Raw genomic sequence first — 25,110 nt, 5'->3', positions numbered from 1 at the left:
CTAGTGATTGTGTCATTTCACTAGTTGTATCAAATATGGAAATTTTTCTTCCCTTTATGTGTCTTTACTTTCTCACATTTACAGTTGTTTCCTCCATAAACGTCAGTGTTATGTGATTTTGTTTGAACAGTAAAATATAAACTACAAAACATACATTTACCTATATCCTTATTTATGATATTCTTTATTTCCTGATAATCCTTCTTTTTCTCAGTTGTTGATAGAGAAATGCTTTCAGAGCCAGTCTTGTGGTAAAATCTGCCTTTTAGCTTTACCTCTTCTGAACATTTCTCAATTTCCCCTTTTTACTGGACCTAGAATTTTAGTTGGACAGCTCTTTTCTTTTAGCAATTGGTAATATTGTGCCATGCCTAGCTTCCTTGGGTCTCGAGGACAATGCTGCCACCGCCCGGCGTCTTCCCTCTGGAAAGGTGCCCTTCAGCTGCTTTCAAGGTTTTAGTTGTCAGTAGCTGAACTTGGCTGTGTGCTGTTAGTGGTTTGCTCAGCTTCCTGACTACAGAGTTTATCACGTGACAAATTTGCAATCTTTTCAGCCATTATTTCTTTGATTTCCCTTTAAGCTGTCTTACTTCACCTCTCCTGAAGTTCTGGTAACATGGACATTAGGACATTAGATCATGTTATAGTCTCACACAGCCCTGGATTTTCTCAGTTCATTGATTCCTTCATCCTCCCAGCCATGCTGCTGAGCCCACACACTGAACACTGCATTTCAGTTTCTGTATTTTTTAGCTTAAAAATTTCATTTGGCTTTTCAAAAATATTTTTTATTTTTATTTATTTATTAGAGAGAGAGAGAGAGAGGAGGAGGGAGAGGAGGGAGAGAGAATGGGCATGTCAGGACCTCCAGCCACTGCTAACTCCAAACGCATGTGCCACCTTGTACATCTGGCTTATGTAGGTCCTGGGGAATTGAATCTGGGTCATCAGGCTTAGCAGATAAGTTCCTTAACCTCTAAGCCATCTCTCCAGCCCTCATTTGGCTTTTTTAGATTCCTCTCTCATTTCCTCCTCTCTGTCATTTCTATCCCCTCCCCTTTATTTCTTCTATACTTTCTCACCTGTGTTTTCTTTCTTTCCCCTTCTCTTCTTTTTCCTTCTCTCTCTTTTTCCTCCTCTTCTCTCTCTATCCTCTGCCCTTTTCCTTCTCCCTCCTTTTTCTTGTCACATTTTTCTTTGTTGTCTACATACTCTCTTCTTTCCCATGAAAGTTTTATTTCATTTTTATTTATTTATTTTATTTCAGAGAGATAAAGCGAGAGTGAGAGCGAGTGAGCGAGCGAGTGAGCGAGAGAGAATGGGCATGTCAGGGCCTCCAGTCATTGCAAATAAACTCCAGATGCATGTACCACTATGTGCATCTGGTTTATGTGAGTGCTAGGGAATGAAACCTGGGTCCTTAGGCTTTGTAGGCAAATGCCTTAGCCACTAAGCCATCTTTCAAGCACAAGTTTGCTATTTTTTCATTGTTTTATGTGTGTTTGTAGAGCCATTTTATCATGACTATTTTAATAGTCTTTCAGAAAATTTGAGTATCTCAGTATTTTAGTTTTAGATCTTCCTAGTATTTAATATGATAATTTATTATTGATTAAAATATAAATATTTTCATGTCATATTATGAGCCACTAGATCTTATTTAATTTTCTGTTTTTAATTAGCTTTTTGTGCCTCTGATCCAGCATATGATCTCATTATTGAGCCGGGCATGGTGAGGCACTCTTCTAATCCTAGCACCTGGGAAACTGAGCTAGGAGAACAGTGTATTAGAGGTCATTCCAGGGTACATAACAAGACTCTTGTCTCAGAAGAAAACACATGAAACAACCACAGTATCACTGCCAAATGAACTGTGTGGTGGCTTGATTCAGGTGTCCTCCATAAACTTAGGTGTTCTGAATGCTAGGTTCCCAGCTGATGGAGATTTGGGAATTAGCACCTCCTGGAGGCAGTGTATTGTTGGGGGAGGGCTTATGGGTGTTATAGCCAGTGTCCCCTTGCCAGTGTTTGGCACATTCTACTGTTGCTATTGTCTATTGTATGTTGGCCAGGGGGTGATGTCCACCCTCTGCTCATGCCATCATTTCCCCTGCCATCATGGAGCTTCCCCTCGAGTCTGTAAGCCAAAATAAACCCCCCTTCCCCCCCACAAGCTGCAGCAAAGTGGAGTCCAGGTTCCACACTTGGCCTGGGAGTGCAGAAGGGGTTCCAGGTCAGCCAGGGCAAGAATGAGATCCTATCTTAGACAAAACAAAAAGTCTGGAGATTTTCAAGTCAGGCTGTAAAATATACTATATTCACACATAATGTATCAATAGATCTAAACTAATTCGTACTTTTTACACAACCATCCAGTAAAATAAGGCCTGCTTGCTTAGTATCTTTTTATGGCTTTGGATGATGTGATATAGTGGACACTGTTTTCCACAACCCATGTTCACTTTGTAGGATGATGAATTAATAAGTTTTCCTTCCTTATAAAACAGTATGTTAAAAAACTAGGAATGGAGCTGGAGAGATGGCTTAGTGGTTAAGCACTTACCTGTGAAGCCTAAGGACCCATGTTGAAGGCTTGATTTCTCAGGACCCATGTAAGCCAGATGTACAAGGGGGCACATGCATGTGGAGTTTGTTTGCAGTGGCTGGAGGCCCTGATGTGCCCATTCTCTCTCTCTCTGCCTCTTTCCCTGTCTGTCTGTCACTCTCAAATAAATAAATAAAAATAAACAACAACAAAAAAAAAGCTAGGAATGGGCTAGGTGTGACCTAGTGGTAACATGCACAAGATTCTTGCCTAACATGCACAAGGTTCTGTGTTTGGCCCCTAGCACTAAGTAAATGAACATGTAAGAATGATCAATTGACTCACTGGGGTTGGGTTGGGGTGCTGGTGCTCGGGCTGAATATGTCTTTCATTTGAGGAGATTCCAGGCTTTTGAAGGTCTCCATGATAGGAAGAAAACACTGTAATATTTCTTGAGTTTGAGCTTTTCTTTTATCCCTATAGATTCTTTTTTCATCATCTGTCCAATTTATGCCAGTCTTCTTGTCTTGGAAAGATGTGCAGCTTTTCATGTTGCTTTTTAACCTGTGATGTGAATCTGGGGAGCAACCACAAAATATATATATATATATATATATATATATATATATACACACACATACTTATATACATATGAAAGATAGTCATTACCAATTTTGTACTAAGGCCAATACTATGCTAAGGATTTTATCTCAAAGTCCTTGCCCATTTGAAGTTTATGCTTTAATGACAGTGGGCAGAAAATAAACAAATAAATAAGTAAAATATATAGTATTTCAAGTCACAATAAACTTTATAAGGTAAAATAAAGTTAGAGAGGGGGATAGAGAATTGTATTTTTCATGACTATCATTTTATTTTGGGGGGCTTCTCTGTTCATTAATAACAGACAAACACTTGCATCATTTTTCATAATTATCATCACCTATAGACGTTCCTTGTTCTGAAGCTACTGCAGAAGTTAGTGCATCCCCTTCCACCTGTAGCACAGGACAAGAGAACTCTTGAGGGGAGAGTTGGTTTCAATGTTCAGAAAGGCATTATGGGGCTGGAGTAATGGCTCAGTTGGTAAAGTGCTCACTGTTGAAGTGTGACAGCCTGAGTTTGAATCCCTAGCACCCATGCAAATGCCAGGCGTGGTGCGCGCCTGTAATCCCAGCACTAGGGAAGCAGAAACAGGGGGGTCCGCAGAGCGAGCTGGCTAGCTAGACTAGTCTAATCAGCACACTCTGGGCTAGGTGAGAGGCACTGAGCAAGACACTGAAGTTTGCCCTCTGTAGGCATACACGCAGGCAGTCCCCCTCACACATGAACACACACACACACAGAGGGTCGGGGATGGCTCAGCTGGTAAAGTATTGCAAGCATGAAGACCTAAGTTCTGTTCCTAAAACCCATGTAACATATGCTGGGTGTCGTGGCACATGCTAGTAATCTTGATGTTGGAGAGACAGAGACAAGTGTATCCCTTGGGCTCAGTGGTCAGCCAGTCTAGCCTACTTGAAGAGTTCCAGGCCCGTGAAAGTTTTTAATCTCAAAAAACAAACAAACAAACAAAAAAACCAACAACAACAAAAAACAAATAAGGAAAAGGAAAAAGAAAAAGAAAAAAAGAGGATGCGACTCAAGGTTGTCCTCTGGTCTCCACACACAGCTGCATATACACATGCACCCATGCCCCGCATAGATATTAAGAGAAGGAGTTGGAGTGTAGGTCAAACAGATATGAGGGGGGAGAGCATTCTAGACAAGAGAATGGGAAGTTGAAAGGAGCATGGCAGTGTGTGAGAACATCAAGATGACATCAGTGGCTGAAACAATCAAGGGAAGTTATAAATTCAGGTAGACCATGGATATTGAGCCCATGCAGGATCTCATGGACCATTGAAGGACTGTGGTTTCTGTTAAGTGTGGAATCAGCAGACGTGTATCACAATCTGAGATCTGTTTTAACAAAGTCATGCTGGTTGCTGAGTCGAGACTGGACTAAAGAGGAGGAGCAGACACAGTCATGCAGGGACATGTCTTGGAAGGCTAATGCTATTTATGAGGACAGAAGGCTGTTTGGGCCAAAGCAGTAGAAGTGGCTGGAAGGGTGAGAAGTGGGGTGAAGGCCCTGGGTATATATTGAGATTTTCTGAAGAACTGGGTGTGGGGTAAAAGAATAAGACAGGAATCAAAGGTGGCTCCAAAACTTCTGCTTTGAGGAAATGGAAGGCTACAAGACTGTAGGAAAAGCATGTTAGAAATCCCTTTTTGATATTAGATGATATGGAGGAATTGTTAACTTTAAGCAAAGTAGAATATAACTTTTTTTTTTTTTTCTCACTCTAGCTCAGGCTGACCTGGAATTCACTATGTATTCTCAGGGTGGCCTCAAACTCTTGGCAATCCTCCTTCCTCTGCCTCCTGAGTGCTGGGATTAAAGGCGTGCGCCACCACGCTTGGCTTAGAATATAACATTTTTAAAAAGCATTTATCCCATGTTATACATGTGTCAACATAATGGCAATTTAAAAACAAAACAAAAAAAGTCCCCAAAACAACAGAAAATAACAAGTATTCGTAAGGATTTAGAGAAATTAAAACCATTGTGCACTGTTGATGAGAGTTTAAAATGGTGTGATTACTATGGAAAACAATATGGTGACTCCTCAAAAAGTTAAAAATAGAATTATTGTTATATGTTTCCAAGTAGGTTTCACCAATACCACCAATCCCAAAGAATTGAAAATGTGGTATCAAATAGGCATTTGTATTTCCATCTTCATAGTAACATGATGAAATAACCCGAGTCTGCTGGTACACAATGAAAAGACAAAATGTGGCAGGTTATGTCCACAGGATGAAATATTTACACATGCTACAATGCTGAAAAGCCTTGAAGCCATTATGCTAAGTGAAACAAAGTAGTCACAAGAAGATAAACACTGTATTTGTTGCTTGAATATTTGGCTCCACTCACATGAAATACTTAGAATAGCAGAGTCACATGTATAATGGAAAGAATGAATTTCCAGGGTCTTGAAGGAGGGACAAGTAAGGATCTGATGAGCATACTTTCTGTTTTGTAAGATTACATAATGCTGGAGACTTTTTTTTTTTTCAGAAAAATGCCAAAGTACCTAATAGTACTGAGCTATACACTATAAGATTTTATATTATGTGCAGTTTATGAGAATTTAAAAAAAATCAACATATTCAAAAAGAGAGCAAACCATCTAAATAAAGCCTTAGGGAAGACTGACTAGAGGTCAGACATTTAAAGAAAGTGCAGGACTATGAATATGTATGTAAACAGCAAAAGACATGGTAGACTACATTTAGGATAAAGAAATACACTGTGATGCTTCAGAGATGGCTCTACAGTTAAGGTGCTTGCCTGTGAAGCCTAAAGACCAGAGTTCAATTCCCCAGTAGCCACATAAAGCCAGATGCATGAAGTGGCACATGCATCGGGATTTCATTTGCAGTGGCTGGAGGCCATGACCTGCCTATTCTCTCTCTGTATCTCTTCTCTATGCTTGCAAATAAATACATAAATAAAATTATTAAAAAAAAAAAACACACTGTTTTTGAAAAAGATTATCTAGCAAGAGTGATATACTGAGCTATTTATGAACAAAACAATATGACTTGTGGAATCTACTCTACAATAGTCCAGAAAATTATGGGAATACAGATGAGACAAAAATGGCAAGAAACTGACAAAAGGAGGGTGATGAGCATCAGCAAATTCCGTGTTCTGTACTTTTTACTTTGTTTACGCTGGAAGATTTCTACAATCAAGTTGCTTAGAAAGGGAATTTTTCATTCTTAACAGGAAGACAGTCAGAAGACTACAGCACTACCCACTGAACAGAGCTGAACCCCAAAGACAGTGAGAGAAGTGTGTATGCTTAGATGAACTATCAATGCCGGCACATGAACTTGTCTACAGTGTCTTGAGAAGCCACTCCCAAGCTACTATATCTATATATATGTATATATGTATGTATGTATGTATGTATGTATGTATGTATGTATGTGTGTGTGTGTATATATATATATCTATATATATGTTCACTCCATAGCTACTATATATCTGGCACTTTGGTCTGACAAAGAAATATGGAAACAGAATCCTTGCTTTCTTTATGCCAAGTTAGGACGAGAGAGAAAACAGCATCGATAGAATTTGTTTATAAAGAAAGTTAAAGGCCCTCACTCTAGGATTATAGGGAGGAACTTGTAGGCAAACTTATGAACAGAAACAAAGTGTAATTGATGAGGAAAGTGTTCCAATGCCTACACAATTCAGCTGAGTCATAGGAATGTGGACAAGCCAGGCAAGTTAAAAAGGATGGCAATGGTCTAGGTTAACCCATCTTAAATTAAGGGTCATGAAACTGAATGTGGGGGTCATGAAACTTTGGCATGTTCAACTCCAGGAACATGTGGGAAAAAAGTGAGAGGTGAACTGGGGAGGCAAGTGAGGAGGTAAAGGAAGGAACTCCAGGGAGACCCAAGAAGAAGTGAACAACAGTGGTTTACTGCTGGAGTGAGCACATTCAAGACAGCTTTGAGCAGAGAGTGGATAGTCTCCTATGTTGGATACCAGAAAGCGGTTCAGGGGCTTAGAATAAGACAATGCACTTAAAAAACTGGGTGAAGGCAGGATGTTGAGATGTAGAATGCAGGAGGAGAAAGGAGTTTTCAGTAGGTAATCAGTGAATAGAAGCACAGAGTGAAGGTGCAAATGGAGAGACCCAATAAGCAGGTTTGGGTAAGCATGGAATTCAGGACTGATTTAGATTGGGGTAAAAAAAAAAAATCCAAAACAAAAAAAACTGACCAGTTGTTGACTGAAGCTACAGGTGGAGAGAAGATTGGTCAGAAATAAAGTATGGAGCCGGGCGTGGTGACACACACCTTTAATCCCAGCACTTGGGAGGCAGAGGTAGGAGGATCGTCATGAGTTTGAGACCACCCTGAGACTACATAGTGAATTCCAGGTCAGTCTGAGCTAGAGTGAGACCCTACCTCGAAAAACAAAACAAAAACAAACAAACAAACAAAAACCCCAAACAAAAAAACAACCAACCAACCAAACAACAACAACAAAAAGAAATAAAGTATGGTACAGCCAGGCATTTTAGTGCATGCCTTTAATCCCAGCATGAGGGAGGCAGAGGTAGGAGAATTGCCTGGGTTCAAGGCCACTCTGAGACTACATAGTAAATTCCAAGTCAGCCTGGGCTAGAATGAAACTCTACCTCGGAAAAAAAAAAAAGAAAAAGAAAAAAAAAAGGAATTATGAGGTGAGAAGAGAGACAACAGCCAGAACAGCCAATATGAAGGTAGAGTCAAACAGGGGGCGAGGAATGCCACAGAGACTGCTGTTGAAGAGCTCAGTGAGTCAAGGGAAAGATAGTTTCAAATGGCTGGGGAACAACCAGCTGTAGAGAAAACACGTGTACTAAGAACTAATGGCTGTGGAAATACCATTCTGCTGGGATGGTGACGGCAGAAGGAAGACCGCAGGAGCTGTGAAGTCTGCACGAGAGGATGTGCGGGCAAATGCTTATTGACCATATTCTGAGAAACATAACAAGGGAAATAATCAGAACTATGCCACTGAGGAAAATGATGGGCAGGAATTAGGGCACTGCTGGAAGAATTAACCTTAAACAAAGGGATTTTTATTTATCTGAAATAAAAGGAAGAATGACTAAGTTTTTCTTTTATGGTGGATATGGGGGCAAAAAGTTGACGTTTTTGTAACACAGTTTCTGGCACGGACAGGTGACTTTGGGAAATATGAAGAAAAGTCATCTATTAAGAGTGAAGGGAAGCTGGGCATGGTGGCACACACCTTTAATCCTAGCACTTGGGAGGCAGAGGTAGGAGGATCGCCATGAGTTCGAGGTCACCCTGAGACTACAGAATGAATTCCAGGTTAGCCTGGGCTACAGTGAGACCCTACCTTGAAAAAAAAAGTGAAGGGGCTGGGGAGATGGCTCTTACACTTACCCTACAAGTATGAGGGCCTGGAGAAGGCCTGAAACTGCACAAATGTGATCCCCCAGCATCCATTCAAACATCCAGGCACGGCCATGTACACCTGTAACTCCAGTCCTTCCTGAGACTCGCTGGTCAGCTAGTTTGATCAAAAAATGGTAGCTCTGGGGCTGAAGAGATGGCTTAGCACATAAGGTATTTGCCTGAAAAGCCAAAGGATCCAGGTTTGATTCTCCAGGACCCACCTAAACCAGATGCATAAGATGGCACATGTATCTGGAGTTCATCTGCAGCAGCGGGAGACCCTGGCGTGCCCATTCTCATTCTCTTTATCTCTCAAATAAACAAATAAAAATAAAATATTAAAAAATGGTAGCTCCAAGTTTACACACACACACACACACACACACACACACACACACACACACACACACACGGGGAGAGAGAGAGACAGTCAGTCTTAGGAGACAAAGTGGAAAAAGCAATAGAGGAGGGCATTTGACATTTTTCTCTGGCCTCAGCATGTGTGTGCAAAGGTGCCATATGTGTACATAAATGCACACACAACTCCACACATAACACACACACACACATGTGGGCACACATGCAAAAGAAAAAGAATGGAGGGCTCAGGGATAGAGAGGTGATTCTGTGTACACACGAGGACCAGATTTTGATCCCCTGCCCCATGTAAATGACAGGTGGATGTGGCATCCTACCTGTGATCCGAGTATGCAGAAGGTAGAGACAGAGGAGCCCCAGAGCAAGCTGGACAGCTAGACTAGCTGAATCACAGAGCTCAAGGCTCAGACCAAAGACCCTCCTTCAGTAAAAATAAAGAGGAAGCTAGCCACCTGACATCAACCTCTGGCCTCTGTGTGTACTGTGTGTAAATTCCTATGCATGCACACCACATAGACACATATTCTGCAAAAAGATGAAGGGCTCTGTAAACTAGGATGTGGGTGGAAATGGCAAGCTAGATGTGTTTAGATTAGAGCTGTTCTGCTTGGTTTAGTTAGGATAGAGAAGTATAAAGAATTTTATTAACTTTATTTTTATTTATTTATGAGAGAGGGAGAGAGAGAATGGGTGTGCCAGGGCCTCTAGACACTGCAAACAAACTCTAGACGCATGCACCCCCTTGTGCCTCTGGCTTACATGGGTCTTGGGGAATTGGACCGAGGTCCTTTGGCTTTGCAGGCAAATGCCTTAACTGCTAAGCCATCTCTCCAGCCCGAGAAGTAGAAAGAGTCTTAAAGACATTGTTAAGATCATAGTTTGTGTGAAGGGAATAAAAACATATTGACTGGAATGCGCTTGAGATTTAGATGAGGCTGCTAGAGTTGGGATGTAAATTATATTCCTTAAATTTGGAATTGGTTCATTGTAACATCCCTATCTGCCCAACTCAGCTGATGTACACATGCCCAGATTGTGACTTGCAGTGACATAAGATGTGATTACAGGCATTTGATTATTCCTCTCTCAGTCTCCCACGGAGAATAGGAAAAAGATGAAACTGTCTACCAGGAGAAAACAGCAGGGACCATGGCGTTTAAAAGGAAATGCACAACCTTAAATGCATGTATTTTAAGAGGCAACACCAAAGTGTAGGAAAATAGTTCCTTTGGAAACTTCTCACTGAAATGAGAAAGAAACCACCAGAATTAATATTCCTGTATTATCAAGATATTTGTCTATACAATAAAGTAGTCAAGAAGAGATGTGAATCCTGGCTCTGGCAAGACTGGATCAAGTTGAAAAACAATGTTTAAAGTATGGATGGCTATAGAGGCAATGTGGAACCAAAAGCTTGCCAAAACAAACAACAAACTTTCTTTCTTGCTATAAAATTTCAGTATGGATACATTTCAAGACAAAATTGTTTACTGTTTTCTTCATTTCTGCTAAAATACATTTCAGTTTTGTTGGTACCTCTAGCATTCTTCTGAGATTTCTCTGACCAACATTTCCAGGCTGTGAGCTCAAGTCAAATGGCCACTCAGAAGCCCCAGAGCCAGCTGGTCACTCTGCTCTTCCTGATAAACTTTCTCACTTGGCTTCCAGGACAACACGTTTGCTAGTTTCCTCCCACCACACAGGGTTTTCCTTGTGCCTCACCTCCTACCCCAAAATGTTCTCCATTGGCTTCTATTTTTTTTTCACCCATCAACATGGGGTGGGGGGTGGTTCCTGGAGCTTTGCTCCTTCACCATTTTCTTCCCCCATGCCCATCCAACTCCTTTACAAATTTCTCATATTGTTGTGCTTTAAATCACAGTCTCTGTGCTGAAAACTCCCAATGTATCCCAAGCCCAGCTCTTTCCTGCGCTCCAGACCCATAACCAATCCCCGTTCCATAGTTCAACTTCAGTATCTAACAAACATTCAAAATGAGTCATGTGCAGACGAAGCTGATGCTCCGATGATGCTCTCCTGGGTCACCAGATAATAACCCGACCCTGCTACTTGCTCGGGCCCAGAGCCATCAAGTCCCAGCAGCTGTCAACACTCATGAAATCATCACCACAGTTAAGTTCTAGGAAAGGTCCCCCCAAAAGGACCCTTTGTGTTCCTTTACATTCATTTTTTTCCATTTATCCTCCACTCCAGAAAATTTGTATCTCCCCTGTCTCTACAGATTAATCCAATTAATTAATTGATTTTCTATTTTGTGTCTGTCTTTTCCTTTAACATAGAAATTTTAGATCCATTCATGAGAATAAATGGAGGTGAAGTTGACTTTTGCTTCATTTTCTGTAATTTTAACATGAATTTCCATGATAAAATATACATTGGGCCAATCTTGGGCACAGTGGCTCATGGCTGTAATCCCAGTGCTCAGGAGGCTAAAGCAGGAGTATTGCTGTGCTCTTGAGGCCAACATGAGCTACAGAGCGAGTTTGAAGTCAGCCTTGGCTATAGTGAGACCCTGCCTCAAAAATCAAAAAATATTGTGCCACTTTCCTCTGGCTTTCTGTAAGGAACACTTCACCATAGATACATTTCAAGAGAGCAGCCCTGAACTCCAGTTGCCCTAAGGCTATTCTCAGCACATGATGTTAAAGGTTGTTCTCAGTTGAAAAATCCTATGTCTGGGAAACAGAAGCTACCAGAACATGGTGGTGACGTTTTAAAAAGTTTCTTTGAGGGGCTGGAGAGATGGCTCAGCAGTTAAGGCACTTGCCTACAAAACCTAATAACTCCTCAGTACCCACGTAGAGCCAGATGCACACAGTGGCGCAGAGTATCTGGAGTTCATTTGCAAGGGCTGGAGGTCCTGGCTCAGTCGGTCTCCCTCTCTCTCCTTGCAAATAAATAAGTAAATAATTAAATAAAATATTCAAACAATCCTTTTAAAATGTTTTCTTTGAGGGTGGTAGTAAAGCTGAAGCTCATCAATCACAAAGCTATTGCAGCTATGGCAATTTTCCAAAGCTATAATAAACTGAAGTAATCTTCTATGTTGAACATCTATAGAGATTAAGGATTGCAAATGTTTGTCAAAGACATAAATGCAGTTCCCACAACCCAGATTTATTAAAAACATAAACCATCTTTATAGTTATTAAAATATTAAACAATAATTGGAAAAAAACCTGTTGATTTCCCTGTGTTGGCAATCCAACTTGAAGTTTTTTTGCTCACAGGATTATCCAAGGATATCATTTTGAAGCAATTTTCATATACATCAAATCCTCTGTGCTTATCTGCTTCCTGGGTTGGCCTTTCACAAGTTTCTAAAAACTGTCTTTGTCGGTCTTTTTTAAGACTCTGAATCAAACCTTGGGAGCTGAAAGAAATTGAGTAATTTCAAAATTAACAGTGAACTACTTGTACAAGAACAATGCAATTCCATTTTTTTTTTTTTGACAGAGAGACAGAAAGAGAGAGGGAGAGAAAATGGGCACGCCAGGGCCTTTAGCCGCTGTGAATGAACTCCAGATGCGTGCGGCCCCTTGTGCACATGTGCGACATTGTGTGCTTTCGTCACCATGTGTCTGGCTTACGTGGGACCTGGAGATTCAAATGTGAATTCTTAGGCTTTGCAGGCAAGTGTCTTAACAGCTAAGCCATCTCTACAGCCCTACAATTCCATTTTCTATTGGCACATCACACTTTAAGACTATTCAAAGATATAAAAAATCTCACTTGGGACTATCATCAGTCCTTTGATACAGGGATGTAGGCAGGCAGGATAGCCATTGTTATTCCCATCTTACCAAAGGGTGTATCAGAAAGGTTGAGCAATTTGCTTAACAGTATAGAACTGACAAGAGGCAGCAACAAGCCCAGAAGTTCTACATTCTAATTATGGTAATTTTTTATGACCTTTTCTTATCTTGATCTATAATTTGATTTTTTAATAGCCTATCATAAATCAATTTGAAAAATTAAGTCATATTAAAAATGCTGAGTTCTAGATCCAAGAATGATGATGCCTAAAGATTCCTCTCATATGACTCTTGTACCTAATTCTGCAAGATTCTGGGATAAAAGGGTCTACATCTTTTAACAGAGTCAAGGAAGGAAGAGGAAAGGATATACCACGATCTTTCTGTTATGCCAGTTCAGTGAATGCTTATCTGTAGTTACCTATCTCACTGTCCACTCAGTTGTTGATATCATTATTTCTAAGAACAGGGAAGGTTGCTAGGAATAACAGAAATATAATAATTACTGTTTACATAAAGCACAAAGTGTGTCTATATAATCTTTGACTTTATTTTCTGTGTCCTTTCCAGCTCTCTTATACCAGCTTTATCTCCATGTGACAATGTTCCAACTACCACAACAGAGGATAGTATATGATTTGATTGTCATACATTTGTTCTAGAGCACTAAGTAATTTACTTGTGCCAGAAAGATTTGTTTCTAAAAATGTAAATCAGATAATACAATAGTAGATGTATAGAAATCAACATCTAAGTAGATTTTGAAGTATCCATTGAGGGTAGTTTGAGGATACTCAGATCATTGCAGAACCATTTAAAATACATGTGTGGGTGCTCTTACATATAAAAGTGATATAGGCAGCCAACAGAGGATATAAAGAAATACTTAATTAACAGTTATTTTCAAAAAGTCATTTTGATGCTTTGAGCCAAGATCAAAATACTATAAGACAAAAGAAAAATTAGAATGGAGTAAGGTAGGTAGAAAGGGTAGTTGTCATACCTTGAATAAGATTTTAGAAGATGAGTGGCTCGTTGAGGGATTTTTGCTAAAAGAGAGAATACAACATAAAATATTGAGTTAGGTTTTAAGATACAAAAAACTTTTCAAGAATCTTCTAGATAAATAATGATAATTATTTCACACACATGAAATATATGAGTATATAATGTCTCTTGGAAGCCCTTGAACTAAACTGCTTTAAGAGGAAAGAGTTAGACATATGTTCACCAAGTATTAAACAACTCAAAACTGAATCTGTGTATGTGCGAATGCAGCTCCGAAGCAGAATGCTTGACTAGCATGTGTAAGGCCCTGGGTACAGTTTCCAGAAACACACACAGGAAAGCCAGGAAAGAGAGGTAGGAAAAGAGGGAAAGAGAGGGGGGGGGAGAAAGAAGCAAGAGAAAGATCAGTTCATAAAGTCAATCTCTTAGCTAGCTGTGGTGTGCACACTTGAAGCACTGCCATTCAGGAAGTGGTGACAGGAGGAGCACAAGGTAAGAGCCAGCTTGAGTTCCAGACCACCCTGGACTACATAACAAGACCTTGCCTTAAAAAAAATCTATGAAGACCACCTACATATACATATATGTAAAGGTGACTAACATTTTAGAGAGTCAAGCCAAGACACAGATATACCAGACCAAAGCAAAAACTGTAATGTATAAGAAATAACAATTACATGTATTATTTTAATATGTAGAGGTAGAAGTTTAATATATATCATTCTGTATTATTTTCTTTTCCATTATATATACTGTGTTTTTTAAACAAAATAACAGGACTAGTTAGTGGCATTAGTAATAGTGGGACAAGTTAAACAAATAGTGTATATGAGGAAAAAAATAAATTGTTTTTTTGTGAGGTTGGATCTTTCTCTAGCCCAAGCTGACCTGGAATTTGCTATGTGGTCGCAGGGTGGCCTTGAATTTAACTCACAATGATTCTCCTACCTCTGCCTCCTAAGTGCTAGGATTAAGGCGTGTGCCACCACACTTGGGCTAAGAATATATATTAAAAAAAATTTTTTTTTAGAGATAGCTAGACACACACACACACACACACACCGAGAGAGAGAGAGAGAGAGAGAGAGAGAGAATTGGCATGCCAGGACCTCACCCACTACAACCAAACTCTAGACACTTGAGCCACCTAGTGGGCATGTGTGACCTTGTGCTTGCTTCACCTTTGTGTGTCTGGCTAAGGTGAGATCTGGAGAGTCTAACATGGGTCCTTAGGCTTCACAAGCAAGCGCCTTAACCACTAAGCCATCTCTCCAGCCAGAAAATATATTTTGATAATGTTTCTTTCTCTTCTCTGATCTCACACTCTCTATGTAGCTCAAGATGGTCTTGAACTTCTGAACCTCTTGCCTTTACCTACCAAGTGCTGGAATCACAACTGTGTGTTCTATCAAGGCCAGAAATTACTTTTTTTTAAAATTTTTTACTTTTTTTTTTAGGTAAGGTTTCACCATAGTCCAGGCTGACCTAGAATTCACTATGAAGCCTAAGGGTGGCCTTGAACTCTCAAATTTTTTTTTTCTTTGCTTCCCAAGTGCTGGGATTAAAGGCGTGCACCCACCATGCCTGGCTAAGCCCAGCAATTACTCTTTCTTAGGTATTTAAATTTCATATATATACGATCTTTTATTTATTTATTTATTTTTTAATTTATTTATTTGAGAGGGACAGACAGAGAGAAAGACAGATAAAGGGAGAGAGAGAGAATGGGCGAGCCAGGGCTTCCAGCCACTGCAAACGAACTTCAGACGCGTGCGCCCCCTTGTGCATCTGGCTAACGTGGGACCTGGGGAACTGAGCCTCGAACCGGGGTCCTTAGGCTTCACAGGCAAGCGCTTAACCGCTGAGCCATCTCTCCAGCCCTATACGATCTTTTAAAAGTGAATGTGTTTGTTGGAGTTTCCTCAGTGACTACCGCCATCTCCATAGGGAAGCTTCTCTGGCTAGCAGTTGAGAGCAGCACTCATTCTTTCTGCAGTGTTCCCTGAGCACTGGTGGGTGTGACAGATAAGGCTTATCTAGTGCTAAGCACTGGGCTGGGCTTTCTTTTCTCATCATAGCAAGAGGCTATTAGGAGCTCGGCACTAAAGAACACATTTCCATCATGCCCTCCAAAGCTTAGGGATCACTGTGGAAGAGGGGGCAGAAAGAATGGAAGAGACACAGAGTGGGAAGGTGCACTCTGGGGCATTATCCTCTTGACACGAACTGGCTGGTGCATTCATGATCTCACAGTGGTTGTCGGAAACAACACAATCTTCCACTCTTCTGACCCCATCAACATTTTGACATGGAAGACTGAGAAGGGCAAAAGGAATGGCACATCAAAACAGAGAAAGGACTACTTGGAAAGAGGAGGGTCCTCAATGGAATGGATGTGGAGGAGGGTGAACAAGAGAGAATAATGGGAGGGGTACATGATCAAATTATAATATGCTCAAGTATTAAAGTTCTCAATAAAAATGTATAAAAAGTGGGCTGGAGAAATGGCTTAGTGGTTAAGGTGCTTGCCTGAAAAGCCAAAGGACACAAGTTTGATTCCCCAGTATACATGCAGAGCCAGATGCACAAGGTGGCACATGTGTCTGCAGTTTGTTTGCAGTGGCTAGAGGCCCTGGCATGCCCATTCTTTCTATCTGCCTTTCTCTCTTTCTGTCTCTCAAATAAATAAAAAACCAAATATTTTAAAAATATATACAAAATTAAATACAAATATAATTTAGCTGAATATGTATTGCCTATATTGAACAAAACTTAGTAATGACATGTTGATTTCTGTTATTTTTGTTTCTTTTCCAGTAATGTCTAAGAAGGCTATCTTCTATTTTCATAATGTCAAAACCTGCATCAAGTACTTCTGCATGTTTTGAGGAAATTGACAAGTGACAAACGACTTTTTTAGTGAAGGACTCGGTGTCACAGGTTAAGAAGTCACAACCCTTTGTGCCACAAGAGGTGAAGAAGTCCATAGACTGATTGACACTTGCCAAAACTGTCAAGTATGTAGAAAGATAAGCGGAATCTAGCTCATATTCTGAAAAAAAAAATGTTAGCAATATCTGTTATGCTCTTTTCTTTGGCTTAATTGTAATCTTCCTAGAAACTAAGATTACTTGAAATCCCATTTTTTTAAAATAAAAGTATGTAACAGTGGGAGGGAAGGCCTTTTTGTTGCTGCTGCTATGATCCAGTATCACAGAACATTGTTGAAAACTTATTTTGGTAACATCTGCCAAAATGAGCTCTAGTCAGCCAGGGGTGCCCTCCACAGTGCCAGCACCAGGCCAGCCTACGCTAGAGTGAGATCCTACTTCAAAAAACAAAGCAAAGCAAAGCAAAGCAAAGCAAAGCAAATTATGTCAGAGAATGTGCATTTCGGGTTGGCAGACTTAATTTAAGATATGGTCCTAGTTTTGTTTTTCGTTATCCGTAGACCTTGATCAGGTAAGTAGCAGTGTATTCTTCACATTTGGAGGACAAGTGTCTTTGCTCTCATTTTACTCACCCAAACCTTGACTAGGCAGGTGCTGTCTGAAATAACCAACCATGTAATCATCTGATGTGTTCAGCCTCGTATCTGGAGAAGACAAAAGATCACAGCGGCATGGAAGCAATTATTGATCTGATCTACAGTCCAAATTTTCAAAATAAAAAGTGCTAGAAACTAATGTGTACTTTAGTTCAATTAAATAAATATAAGCCATCTTCATATCTTAAACATAATTTTGCATTTAAAATGTTCATACCTTTTGGAGTAACACATCTTTTTCTAGAAATTTATTAGGGATCAATAATAATATACACAAGTAGTTATAAGGAAAAAGCAAAACAAAACAAGAGTTGACCTTGGGCCTAGCTCAAACAAATGAAGATTTACACATGGATGGAAAACTGTGCTGAAGCTTCTTCACATGCAAACAGGCTTACTGTGTATTAAATACAAAAGAAGGTTGCACAGTAAGACTATGTGATTTGTTAGCATGGAGTATATGTGTTTAGATTTACAAAAGGTCCAAAATCTTTCCAAGTATTGTTTTTACTTTCATTTATTTCTTGTTTTTGACATTAAAATTTTTTAATTTTTTTGTTGTTTTTTTTGAGGTAGGGTCTTGCTGTAGTCCAAGACTGTCCTGGAATTCACTCTGTAGTCCCAGGCTGTCCTCAAACTCATGGTGATCCTCCTATCTCTGTCTCCTGTGTGCTTAGATTAAAGGCATGCACCACCACACCCGACCTTATTCTTGACATTTTTGAAGTTGGTTTTTCATAGCATCAGGTTTTGTTTTATTTTAAATTAGTTCACAAGCTTGGCATAGTGGTTCATGTCTTTAATCTCAGCACTGGGAAGGGTAAAGTAGGTGAATCAATTTGAGAATTTGAGTTTGAGGCCAGACTGGGTGAGAGTGAGATCCTGCCTTGAAAAATAACAAAAATATTAGCTTATAAAGAGCAATTTTCCTTAAGGCATTTCTTTTTCTTTTCTTTTCTTTTCTTTTCTTTTCTTTTCTTTTCTTTTCTTTTCTTTTCTTTTCTTTTCTTTTCTTTTCTTTTCCAAGGTAGGGTCTCACTGTAGCTCAGACTGACCTGGAATTCACTACTAGTCTCAGGGTGGCCTTGAACTTATGGCTATCCTCCTACCTCTGCCTCCCAAGTGCTGGGATTAAAGGCGTCCTTAAGGCATTTTCATACATTCGTAGATTTGGCTGAACCCTTCCCCCATCTCAGCTTCTCCACCTCTGTCAACTTCCCCATCCCTACCTTCATCTTTTCTTCCAGTATCATCCTTCTACTCTCATATCCCATGTGTCCATTTCCTTCTCTACCTGCTCTTTAAAGCCTTTTTCTCTTCCTTTCATGGGCCCCTTTCTAGTTTCCTAGATTCTACACACACTAAATTCCACATCGATATGCATATATAAAATTAGCAGCTAGGAACCACATATGAGAAACAACATACAGTACTTTGACATTACATTTTTAATAAAAGTTATGTATAAAGATTGGATAATGAGGACTTCTGGGTAAGATGGCAGCATGGGAGTCACGTTAAACCAGCCTAGGGAGGGATTTAAGCAAAACCACAGCAAAATACAATCTTCTCCCAAAATATGAAGTTATGTAGGTTATTACTGGCCACAGCAGAGAAGCAAGAGAGACCAAGATCTACCAGAAAGGAGGAAATCAGCCAGAATCCCACTGAGGTGCTTTGGCCCCGATCCACACAGATCCGTGTGCCAGCTTGGCCTGGCACCAAGCTGCAGGAGCAGAGACCAAGTGAGGGGATTTTCCAACCTCATCAGCCTTCTTGCAAAGGCAAGAAATCTGAAGGGGAGACAGCAGAGACCAGATGAAGAGGATATAGGCAGGACCAGCTGAGCAGTTCCAGTACAACTCCAGGCTTCCTACACTCTCCCAAAACCCAACCATCAGAACTGCAAACCTCCAGAGAGCTTATTCTGCCCTTGGCAGCAGGGCATCCAGTGCAGCTGATCAGAATACCAGATCCACAGCACAATGTAGAGGAATCAAGGTGGGCATCCAGCATTGGTGAGATTGGAAGACACCCCAAGAGGTAAAGAGGCTGACTGACAAAAAGCAGGTAGATAGGCTTGTACTGGAAGTGCTAATCTCTATTTACACATCAGGGCAGGTTATGGGTTACATATTCTTGGTTCAGTTTACCATTCTCAATTAAGCTGTATTTGGGGGTTGACTATTTTTGCCTTTTATGCTTTCAGATTTATATGGCCTTTGTCTTTTTCTTCTGTCATTACAGGGGGCAGGGTCTGATTCAGACCCAAGCTGACCTGGAACCCATTTCAGAAAAGAAGTCTCAACCACCCATCTGACAGGATTAAGGGTGTAGAGCAATATACAACCTTATGGATTTTGGCTTTATAAGGTATTTGCTTGTTTTAACCCATACACTTGTATGTTCTGTGCTGGTCTTTATAGAATGTGTACGTTGTTCAAGGGAATTTTAGAATTTGCCAGTAAAATGCTCCACCTAGCCCATTAGAATACTTGAATATCAGGCAAATTCAACACCTAGGACTACTTCTGTGGTTGGACTGGAGTACCAGAGCTACACATGGCACTTTTTATTCTACCCTGAGGGTATAGAACATTGGATTTCCAAGTCTAGGAGCACTGCAGATAATTAGAAAACCCAAGCATCAAATCAACTCAGGAATGAAAAAATTGCAACATTATACTACAAGAAATGCAAAGAATCAAGACAACACAATCCCACCAAAAATTATAAATCCATCAGAAATGAGACAGTTTTAGATGAAATGCCTGACAAAAATTTCAAAAAAGTGATTTTATCTATACTCAAAGAAATCAAAGGAATCAAAGAAGAAAACAGAGGAATTAAAGAAGAAAACACACTCCCAAAAGAATTCCATGGGAAACACAGGAAACTAACTTAATGAAATAAGGAGGTCACTACAAGGTTTGAGTAAGGAAATAGAAATACTGAAGAAAAACCAGGCAGAAATATCAGCACTGAAAGGCACAGTAAATCAAATAAAAAACTGTGTGGAAAGTCTCACCAGTAGAGCAGATGAAGGAGAGAACAGAGTATCTAAACTAGAAGATGAGGTGGCAGATCTGATACAGTCCAACAAAGAAAAAGACAAGCTAGTAGGAAGGTATGAATGAGAATTTCAAGATATTTGGGACACTATGAAAAGATGAAACATAAGAATTCAGGGTAGAGTAGAAGGAGAAGAATTTCAATCCAGAGGCTTAGTAGACATTTTCAATAAAATCATAGAAGAAAAATTTCCCCAAATTGGGAAAGAAATGCCAAAGCAGATATAAGAAGCTTTTAGAACACCAAACAGACAAAACCTGGAAAGAATTTCTCTTGCCATGTTATAATTAAGCTACTAAACACACAAACCAAAGAAAATATATTGAAAGCAGTTAGAGAGAAAAAGCAAATCACTTATAAAGGCAAACCCACCAGGATCACAGCAGATTACTCAACACAAACTTTAAAGGCCAGAAGGGCTTGGAATTATGTATTCCAAGTTCTGAAAGATAATAACTGTCAACCAGGAATACTTTATTCTGCAAAACTATCTATCCAAATTGAAGGTGAAATAAGGGCATTCTACAACAAAAACAGGCTAAAGGAATTAATGACAACTAAGCCAGCTCTACAGAAAATACTTGAAGGAATCCTTCATGCTGAAAAGAAAGCAAAACACACACATGGGAAAACAGGTAAAAAATAAACCATACTCAAATAACAGATAAAAAACAAGGGAGTAAAGGGAAACAGGAATTACTATAAAACAAGAATGCCAAGAATAAATACATAGCTTAAAAAAATTGTTTTTGTTTATTTTTATTTATTTATTTGACAGCAACAGAGAGAGAGAGAGAAAGAGGGAGGGAGGGAGGGAGGGGGAGAGAGAGAGAGAGAGAGAGAGAGGGAGAGAGAATGGGCACACCAGGGCATCCAGCCACTACAAACGAACTCCAGATGTGTGCGCCCCTTGTGCATCTGGCTAATGTGGGTCCAGGGAAACTGAGCCTGGAACCGGGGTCCTTAGGCTTCACAGGCAAGTGTTTAACTGCTAAGCCATCTCTCCAGCCCAATACATAGCTTTTAATAATAACTCTTAATATCAATGGGCTCAATGTCCTAACCAAAAGACACAGGCTTGCAGACTGGATTAAAAGGCAGGATCCTGCTATTTGTTGCCTCAGAAAAACTCATCTCTCAATAAAAGATAGACACTGTCTCAGGGTGAAAGGATGGATAATGGTATTACAAGCAAATGGGCCTCGGAAACAAGCAGGGATTGCTATCCTAATATCTGACAGGATAGACATCAAACCAACATTAGTGAGGTAAGATAAAGAAGGTCACTTTATACTGATTAAAGGAACACTCCAAAAGGAGAACATTACAATCCTAAATGTATTCACCTAACATGGAGGCTCCATCAAACAAACACTATTAGACTTAAGGTCACAGATAACACCAAAGACAATTGTAGTGGGAGACTTCGTTACCCCACTCTCATCAGTTGATAGGTCATTCTGGCAAAAGATAAACAAAGAGATACCTGGATTAAATGATGTCATGGAACAAATGGACCTAACAGATATCTACAGAACATTCCATCCAAATGCTGCAGAATTTTTCTCAGCAGCACATGGAACATTCTCCAAAATAGACCATATATTAGGACACAAAGCAAATCTTAATATAGGAAAATTGAAATAATCCCTTGTATTCTATTTGACCACAATGAGATTAAACTACAAATCAGCAGTAAGAAAAGCTACAGAGCATACAGAAATTCATGGAGACTAAACAGCATATTATTGAGTGATAAATGGGTCATTGAAGAAATCAAAAGGAAAGCAATAAATTCACAGAATCAAATGATGATGAGAATACAACATACCAAAATCTTTGGGACATAATGGAGGCGGTCCTAAGAGGAAAATTTATAGCTCTAAATGCTTATATTAAGAAATTAGAGAGTTCACAAGTAAACAATTTACAGCTTTACCTTAAGGCCTTAAAAAATGAGAACAAAGCCAACCAAAAGTCAGTAGACAGGAAAAAATAATAAAGATTAGGGCAAAAAATTAATGAAATATAAACCAAAGAAAACAATCCAAAGAATCAATGAAACAGAGAGTTGGTTGTTTGAAAGGATAAACAAGATTGATTGATAAACTATTACCAAATATGGCCAGATGCAAGAGAGAAGAGACAAAAATTAATAAAACTAGAGATAAAAAGGCACCATTACAACAGACACCAAAGAAATTCAGAAAATCATAAGGACATGCTTTCAGAACATGTACATCTCTAAGTTTGAAAATCTGAAAGAAGTGGATTATTTACTTGATTCATATGACTTACCAAAATTAAATCAAGATGAGATAAACCATTTAAATAGATCTATAACAAGTATGGCGATCCAAGCAGTTATAAAAAGTCTTCGAACTAAAAAAAGTCCAGGCCCAAATGGATTCACTGGTGAATTTTACCAGATCTTCATGGAAGAACTAACACCACTGCTTCTCAAAGTTTTCCATAAAATAGAAAAGAAAGGAATTCTACTGAACTCCTTCTATGATGCCAGTATCACCCTGATACCAAAAACAGACAAAAACAGAAAAAAATTCCAGACTAATCTCCCTCATCAACATAGATATAAAAATTCTCAACAAAATATTGAATACAAGAATATATCAAAAAGATTATTCACCCTGACCAAGTAGGCTTCATCCCAGAGATGCAGGGATGGTTCAACATATGCCAATTGATAAATGTCATGCACTGCATAAATGGGCTGAAGGACAAAAATCACACAATCATCTCAATAGATGCAGAAAAGGCATTCAACAAAATCCAACATCCCTTTATGGTAAAAGTCCTACAGAAATTGGGAACAGAAGGAACATATCTCAACATAATAAAGGTGATTTATGACAAACCTACAGCCAACATAATACTAAATGGGGAAAAACTTGAAGCTTTTCCATTAAAATCAGGAATAAGACAAGAGTGTCACCGTCCCCACTCTTATTTAATATAGTACTGGAAGTCTTAGCTGTAGTAATAAGACAAGAGACACTTATAAAATTGGAATGGAAGAGATCAAAGTATCATTATTTGCAGATGATATGATTCTATACATAAAGGACCCTAATGACTCTACCAGCAAACTGTTAGAGCTGATAAGCACCTATAGCCATGTAGCAGGATACAAAATAAATACACAGAAGTCAGTAGCTTTTCTATATACTAACAACAAACATGTGGAGGATGAAATCCAGGAATCACTCCCATTCACAATTGTCCCCCGCCCCCCCAAGTAAAGTACCTTGGAAGAAACCTAACCAAGGAAGTGAAGGATCTCTACAGTGAAAACTTTAAAACACTCAAGTGAGAAATTGCAGAACACGCTAGGAAATGGAGAGATATCCCATGTTCTTGGGTCAGAATAACCAATATTGTAAAAATGTCAATCTCCATTAAAATTCCAATGGAATTTTTCACAGAAGTAGAAAAAAAATCCTAAAATTCATTTGGAAGCACAAATAACCTCGAATAGCCAAAATGATTTTGAGCAACAAAAAATAAGGCTGGTCAGTGTGGTACTGGCACAAAGACAGACATGTAGATCAATGGAACAGAATAGAGGACCCAGATATTAATTCAGGCAGCTACAGCTATCTGATTTTTTTTTTTTGGATTAAATCTTTTGTTTTCTTTTGCTTTTTTTGTTTGCTTGTTTTCATAACAAAGTGTCATTCTAGCCCAGGCTGACCTGCAACTCACTCTGTAGCTCCAGGCTAGACCTACAGCTATCTAACTTTTGACAAAAACACCAAAAATATTTATTGGAGAAAAGACAGCCTCTTCAACAGGTGGTGTTGGGAAAACAGGATACCTGTATATAGAAGGATGAAAATAGTTCCTGTCCCTCTCCATGCACAATAATCAAGTCCAAATAGATCAGGGACTTTAATATCAGGCCTGAAACTCTGAAACTGTTAGAGGAAAAAGTAAGGGAAATTCCTCAACATATTGGCATAGGCAATGAGTTTCTGAATATAACCCCATTTGCTCAGTAAATAAAATCACTAATCAACCACTGGGATCTCATGAAATTATAAAGGTTTTGTACAACAAAAGGAACACTGTGAACAGAGCAACCTACTGAATGAACAACCTACTGAACAGAGACAACCTACTGAATGGAGAAAATCTTTGTCAGCTATGCATCTGACAGAGAATTAATATCTAGACTATACAAAGAACTCAAAAAACTAAGCAATAAGAAATCAAACAACCCAATTTAAAAATGGGCTATGGAACTATACAGAGAATTCTCAAAAGAAGGAATACAGATGGCATATAAACATCTGAAAAAGTGTTCTACATCCTAAGCTATCAGGGAAATGCAAACTAAAACTACTTTGAAATTCCATTTCACTCCTGTCAAAATGGCTATCATCAAGAAAACAAATGACAATAAATGTTGGTCAGGATGTGAAAAAGGGGGAACCCTTCTACATTGTTGTGGGAATATAGTCTGGTACAGCTGTTATAGAAATCAGTGTGGAGGTTCCTGACACAGCTAAAAATGGGTTTACCATATGACCCAGCTATAGCCCTCCTAGACATATATCCTAAGGAATCTTCTATGTTATAGATACTAGGCGAGGGCAGGGGAAGAGATTGAGTAAAAGTAGTTTGTGGGTAAGGGAGGGGAGCACTCATCAAAGTTCAGGATACTGTGAATAAGCCACATGATAACCTACTGCTCTGGATAATGACACACTCAGAAGCCACAG

General features: G+C 39.4%; 1 protein-coding gene across 1 annotated transcript in view; it reads right to left on the bottom strand.

Annotated features, from left to right (window-relative positions):
- LOC101597900 (AGBL carboxypeptidase 3) overlaps nt 1-25,110 on the bottom strand; it is a 55,647-nt gene that overhangs the window by 5,782 nt on the left and 24,755 nt on the right. Inside the window, exons 7-8 of the mRNA XM_045160077.1 lie at nt 17,273-17,344; nt 2,891-3,122 (exon numbers count right to left, since the gene is read on the bottom strand). Coding sequence (XP_045016012.1) covers nt 2,891-3,122; nt 17,273-17,344 — 304 coding nt within the window. The remainder of the gene's footprint in view (nt 1-2,890; nt 3,123-17,272; nt 17,345-25,110) is intronic.

This window comes from Jaculus jaculus, chromosome 10 (genome assembly GCF_020740685.1).
Source record: "Jaculus jaculus isolate mJacJac1 chromosome 10, mJacJac1.mat.Y.cur, whole genome shotgun sequence".
Taxonomy (NCBI): domain Eukaryota; kingdom Metazoa; phylum Chordata; class Mammalia; order Rodentia; family Dipodidae; genus Jaculus; species Jaculus jaculus.
Note: the sequence above shows the minus strand (reverse complement) of the source record. Positions and strands in the feature narration are given on the sequence as shown.